The 6,985-nt window shown below is 46.0% G+C and overlaps 1 protein-coding gene across 2 annotated transcripts in view; it reads left to right on the top strand.

The window, feature by feature from the left end:
- The window catches only part of IMMT (inner membrane mitochondrial protein), a 48,953-nt gene that overhangs the window by 21,934 nt on the left and 20,034 nt on the right, over positions 1–6,985 (top strand). For both annotated transcript variants that reach the window (XM_056554366.1, XM_056554367.1), the window contains exons 9-10: positions 905–1,040; positions 2,227–2,356. In XM_056554366.1, the coding sequence (XP_056410341.1) occupies positions 905–1,040; positions 2,227–2,356 (266 nt within the window). The remainder of the gene's footprint in view (positions 1–904; positions 1,041–2,226; positions 2,357–6,985) is intronic.

A 6,985-nucleotide genomic window follows, 5' to 3' on the forward strand; every position in this document is an offset into this window, starting at 1 on the left:
TTACACAGTAATTATAAGATCTACTCCACACGTGAACTTGTAAATAAATCCACACGCTTATGTTAGGCTGGGTTCACACCACGTTTTTGCACTACAGTTCCCCGTATACCCTTTCAATTTGAAAACCGTATGGAACCGTATTGAAAACCGTATGCATTGATTCTCCTTTGAAAACCGTATGCCAAAAGATACATCAGGTTGTGTCCGTTTTGCAACCTGTACAGTTTTGTCAGTTTTCTTCCCGTATCCAAAACCGTAGCCTACCACGGTTTTTGGTCCGGGTGAAAAACCGTATTGAAACTAGGGATCGACCGATATCGTTTTTTTAGGGCCGATACTAATAATCGGTGGAGGTTAGGGCCGATAGCAGATAACTTATACCGATATTCCGGTATAAGTTATCGGCTATTTATCCCCCCCGCGACACCGCTGCAGATCATTGATTTAAAGCGGGCGCTTTAAATCAATGCACTGCAGTGGCTTATGCGGGGCCATAGGCCGCCGCCGCCACCACCCGCTTCTCTCCCTCTACCTGTCAGGGTGGTCCGGGCCATCCTTCCTGTAGTGTCTGGCGGCATTCCGGGTGGAGGGTGAACCGGTCCGGGCTGTCCTTCTTCTCCGGGGGTCATCTTCTCCACTCCGGGCAGGCTCTGGCCTAGTAACGGAGCATAGACGCCGCTGCGCAGTGTCGCCCGTGCGCAGCGACGCACCTGACGTCACGGCGTATCGTCGTCTATGCAGCGTACTAGGCAAAAACGTGGTGTGAACCCAGCCTTATCGGTTACTGTTTGTAAATATAATGATGGGTTTCGCATGTACATTTCCATTTTAAGAACAATTGTCCAAATGACAAACAAAACGCGCCCCCTGCAGCATGTCAATGACTTTCTCCGTTTGGCTTCAGGGAGGAGCTGGAGCGGATGCAGGGCGTTATCGATAACACCAAGAAGCAAGCCATCAATGGCGCCAAACCTCATATCATGTCGGCTGAGGAAAACTTGCATCACATGATCGTAGACCTAGATAACGTAGTTAAAAAGGTATAACATAATATAAATATGTATAAACTGTTTAGCACAGATTTGTATGTCTGAGATCCATTGACAGCTTTGTGCAATTAAAGGGGTACTCTGCCAAAATACATCTTATCCCCTATCTGAAGCATAGGGGATAAGATGTCTGATTGGTGGGGGGGGCCCGCGCAATCTCTGGGCCAGCAACAGCGGCGTCCAGAACACTGAAGCTTGGAGCTTCTGTGTTCATGACATCACGCCCCCTCCATTCATGTCTATGGGAGGGGGCGTGACGGCTACTACGTAGCCGTCATGCCTCCTCCCATAGACATGAATGGAGGGGGCGTGGCGGCTGTAGCTGACAGTTATCCGGCACGGAGCGGCGTTCGCGCCAGAGATCGCGGGGGATACAATGTTTTTCGGTGGAGTACCCCTTTAACTGTAAGCGTACGTTCACATGTACAGGATCTTCTGCATAATTTTACTGCACTACATAGTCACAGCGCTTCTTGCATTACTTCTTGTCCTAGTAATACTTCAGCTGTGTGAACATTTCTCTCTTTCCTGGAGCACATCTCCTACTATACTATATAATGCACTACTCCTTAATAAAGGAGCAATCATAATAAAGTATGAGGCGTTCCCCGAAAATACACCCTACCCCGAAAATAAGCCCTAGCTGGATTATCGGGTTGGCTTTCAATATAAGCCCTACCCCAAAAAGAAGACCTAGACAAGTGGTCTCAAACCTGCGGACCTCCAGATGTTGCAAATGTTTGCAACATCTGGAGGTCCGCAGGTTGAAGACCACTGACCTAGACAATGCCCGCGCTGCCAAACAGAGAGGAGGAGACTCAGAGACCCATCCCTGCCCTGTACTGAGCCTGCATGCGTGCTCCCGAGAGGAAGCGCAGCATACAGGAAGAAGGGCAGAAGCCGGCCCTGGCAGGCCTCAGATGACGTCGCGCCTGCAGGGCCACGCCCACTTCCTCCCCTCGTATACCGCTCCAAACTGAGCTACCGAAGATAGAGGGGAAAAAAAAGGTATTTACAGGGGGTTTTAATTAGAAATAATCCCAGGGATAGAGATAGTTAGAGTCAGGGACAGATGGGGAGGGAATTAGGGAAAGTTTAGTTGATAAGTGCAGCTTTTATGCAGACCCTATGTTGTTTTACAGTGGTTGATGACCTGACCCATGTCTTCTTATTGTAGGTACAATCTGCCCAGTCTGAAGCCAAGGTTGTGGCTCAGTACCATGAACTGGTGGCTGTTGCCCGAGAGGAGTTCCAGAAGGAGCTTGATAGTATTACACCAGAAGTGCAGCCAGGCTGGAAGGGGTTAAGTAAGTGTCTCCTTTTTCCCTGTGTACAGCGGCCGGCCGAGCGCACGATCCACAACATTTATTAGACCCTATGGGGCTCTGTCTATCATATTAGCACTGGATTTGCTTTCAGTACTAAGCTTTATTTTATTATAGACTATTCTGTTTAGTGTACACCAGTGTTTCCCAACCAGGGTGCCCCCAGCTGTTGCAAAACTACAACTCCCAGCATGCCCGGACAGCCTTTGGCTGTCCGGGCATGCTGGGAGTTGTAGTTTTGCAACAGCTGGGGGCACCCTGGTTGGGAAACACTGGTGTACACAGACGTTGGCATTGGAGATGAGCGAACTTACAGTAAATTCGATTCGTCATGAACTTCTCGGCTCGGCAGTTGATGACTTTTCCTGCATAAATTAGTTCAGCTTTCAGGTGCTCCCGTGGGCTGGAAAAGGTAGATACAGTCCTAGGAGACTCTTTCCTAGGACTGTATCCACCTTTTCCGGAGCACCGGAAAGCTGAACTAATTTATGCAGGAAAAGTCAGCAACCGCCGAGCCGAGAAGTTCGTGACGAATCGAATTTACTGTAAGTTCGCTCATCTCTAGTTGGCATCATAGAAATATGTGACATGCAGCAAGAAGCCACTGCTGGGTAAATCACTAGGAACATGAATTGACAGCCCTACTCCTGACTAAGCCCCATGTATGTGTTAGTAAATCCTGCATTCATCGAACCATTAACCATTCTAAGGCTGGGCTCACACCACGTTTTTGCAATAATGTTCCCAGATCAGGATTTTGATAAAAAATAAAATAAAATAAAAAGATTTCTCAAAACCGGACTAAACTATATCAAAATGTGTGTACAAATTTTAATCTGTATCTGTATATGGAAAAATGATGTCCGGTTGCATCCACCCCAATCCTGAGAATGAAAGGGGCTGCAGCAGTGGTGCCCCCGCTGGCTGTGTAGAATACTGCAGCACAACCCCAAATGGGCTGTAGTGTAAACCAACACTGCAGGCCCTTCATTCCCGTAAAGTAATGGCGTATCCGAGCGAAGGCAGGAATGCCCCTTTTAGGGTACGTTCACATGAGCGGATTTTTTTCCGGGTTTTCCGCTGCGTATTTGAAAGTGGGCGGGCTCTTCCGGGCTGTCTGCAGCACATTTTCCGCGGTGGAATTTACGCTGCGAAAAATCCTCCGCAGTCCCTACTGACTTCAATGGGGCTTGCGGCAGATTTTCCGCAGCGTAAATTCCGCCGTGGAAAATCTGCTGCGGACAGCCGAGAAGAGCCCGCCCACTTTCAAATACGCAGCGGAAAATCCGCAAAAAAATCAGCTCGTCTGAACGTACCCTTAGGGTCTATTCACACATACAGTATTCTGCGCAGATTTAAGGTGCAGATTTGATGCGCAGGATTTCGAGCTGTGTTGTCGTTCAGTTTACATTGAAATCTGCAGCAGAAAATCCTGCGCATCAAATACTGTAAATGTGAATAGACCCTTAATGAAGTTGTCCAGGATGACGGGTAGAGATGAGCGAACTTACAGTAAATTCGATTTGTCACTAACTTCTCGGCTCGGCAGTTGATGACTTATCCTGCATAAATTAGTTCAGCTTTCCGGTGCTCCGGTGGGCTGGAAAAGGTGGATACAGTCCTAGGAAAGAGTCTCCTAGGACTGTATCCATCTTTTCCAGCCCCTCGGGAGCACCTGAAAGCTGAACTCATTTATGCAGGATAAGTCATCAACTGCCGAACCGAGAAGTTCGTGACGAATCAAATTTACTTTAAGTTCGCTCATCTCTAATGACGGCTGCTAGCTTTGGTGGTGTGCATTGGCTGTAAATATCTGATGAAAAATGACATTGGGGGGGGAGATTTATCAAAACCTGTCCAGAGGAAATGTTGACCAGTTGCCCATAGCAACCAATCAGATCGCTTCTTTCACTTTCCAGAGGCCTTTTCAAAAATGAAAGACTCGATCTGATTGGTTGCTATGGGCAACTCAGCAGCTTTTCCTCTGGACGGGTTTTGATAAATCTCCCCCCATTGATCTTATGTAATCCTCTGCTTAGCCGGCTATGCTCTTCTGTATAATTAACACTAGTACATTGATTGCTCAGTTAAAGCGTGACATGGTGGCAGATAAAGTAATTTTTTTTATTTACATTTTTTTTTTTTTAATCTTTATTAATCCAATAACAATTTAACAATTCATAATAAAACATTACATACTCCATTACATACAGTATTTGTACAGATTTTTGTTTTCTGTGCTTTGCAGCCCTTTCCTGGTTACGACACAAAGCTCTTAAGTAGAATAGTAAACTATCCAGTGTAGGGGAAAGAGCATTGGAAATGAACCATTGCTTCAGATAAGTATATGGAAACAGTCTCATCTGCATCCTGCAGTGTGTTCCAACCATCGTGTCTACAGCTGTTGCAAAACTACAACTCCCAGCATGCCCGGACAGCCGAAGGCTGTCCGGGCATGCTGGGAGTTGTAGTTTTGCAACAGCTGGAGACCCCCTAGTGTCCCCCTAGCATCCAGCAGTGTGTTCCAACCCTTGGCTGTCCGGGCATGCTGGGAGTTGTAGTTTTGCAACAGCTGGAGACCCCCTAGTGTCCCCCTAGCATCCAGCAGTGTGTTCCAACCCTCAGCTGTCCGGGCATGCTGGGAGTTGTAGTTTTGCAACAGCTGGAGACCCCCTAGTGTCCCCCTAGCATCCAGCAGTGTGTTCCAACCCTTGGCTGTCCGGGCATGCTGGGAGTTGTAGTTTTGCAACAGCTGGAGACCCCCTAGTGTCCCCCTAGCATCCAGCAGTGTGTTCCAACCCTCGGCTGTCCGGGCATGCTGGCAGTTGTAGTTTTGCAACAGCTGGAGACCCCCTAGTGTCCCCCTAGCATCCAGCAGTGTGTTCCAACCCTCGGCTGTCCGGGCATGCTGGGAGTTGTAGTTTTGCAACAGCTGTAGACCCCCTAGTGTCCCCCTAGCATCCAGCAGTGTGTTCCAACCCTCAGCTGTCAGGGCATGCTGGGAGTTGTAGTTTTGCAACAGCTGGAGACCCCCTAGTGTCCCCCTAGCATCCAGCAGTGTGTTCCAACCCTCAGCTGTCCGGGCATGCTGGGAGTTGTAGTTTTGCAACAGCTGGAGACCCCCTAGTTGGAGAAATGCTGCTCCGGTGGAAAACTTTTTTCTTTTTTTTTTCTTTTTAATCAACTGGTTCCAGAAAGTAAAAACTGATTTGTAAATTACTTCTATTAAAAAATCTTAATCCTTCCAGTACTTATTAGCTACTAAATACTACAGAGGAAATTATTTTCTTTTTGGAACACAGAGCTCTCTGCTGACATCATGACTACAGTGCTCTCTGCTGACATCTCTGTCCATTTTAGGAACTGTCCAGAGCAGTATATGTTTTCTATGGGGATTTTCTCCATAACTCTGGACAGTTCTTAAAATGGACAGAGGTGTCAGCAGAGAGCACTGTGGTTATGATGTCAGCAGACAGTTCTGTGTTCCAAAAAGAAAATAATTTCCTCTGTAGTATTCAGCAGCTAATTAGTACTGTAAGGATTAAGATTTTTTTTTTCCCTTTTATAGAAGTAATTTACAAATCTGTTTTAACTTTCTGGCACCAGTTGATAAAAAAAAAAAAAAAGTTTTTTTCCACCGGAGAACCACTTTAAAGGGGTACTCCGGTAGAAAACTATTTAATTTAAATCAACTGGTGCCAAAAAGTTGTACAGATTTGTAAATTACTTCTATAAAAAAAATCTTAATCCTTCCAGTACTTATCATCTGCTGTATACTACAGAGGAAGTTCTTTTCTTTTTTTGAATTTCTTTTCTTTCTGTCCACAGTGCTCTCTGCTGACACCTCTGTCCATGTCAGGAACTGCCAGAGTAGGAGCAAATCTCCATAGCAAACCTCTCCTAGTCTGGACAGAGGTGTCAGCAGAGAGCACTGTGGTTAAACAGAAAGGAAATTCAAAAAGAAAACAACTTTCTCTATAGTATACAGCAGCTGATAAGTACTGGAAGGATTAAGATTTTTTTTAATAGAAGTAATTTACAAAAGCGTTTAACTTTCTGGCACCAGTTGATTTAAGTTGTTTTCCACCGGAGTACCCCTTTTAATACATACAGCTGGGGCCGAGGCAGGTGTGAACTAAGTGCAGTTCCTTTTTCCACCACTTGGGTTCTCAGTCACAACCTGTACAAAATCATGGATGCAAAAAGAATTGCGCAATGAGCTCAGCTGCGTTTTGCTTGGTTTTATATGTCCTGTGTTACTAGGTTATAACCGCATGGTATGTGCTGTGGTCTTGCATTGTATTCGTCTGTCTCTCTTGCATATGCTTCTGATGATTGCAGCCCCTAATAATAGACTATAATACACTGCTCCAAAAAATAAAGGGAACACTAAAACAACACAATGTAACTCCAAGTCAATGACACTTCTGGGAAATCACACTGTCCACTCAGGAAGCACACTGATTGACAATCAATGTCACATGCTGTTGTGCAAATGGAACAGACAACAAGTGAAAATTATAGGCAATTATAAAGACACCCCCAATAAAGGAGTGGTTCTGCAGGTGGTGACCAAAGACCACTTCTCAGTTCCTATGCTTCCTGGATGAT

The sequence above is a fragment of the Hyla sarda genome, chromosome 1, assembly GCF_029499605.1.
Source record: "Hyla sarda isolate aHylSar1 chromosome 1, aHylSar1.hap1, whole genome shotgun sequence".
NCBI classification, from domain to species: Eukaryota; Metazoa; Chordata; class Amphibia; order Anura; family Hylidae; genus Hyla; species Hyla sarda.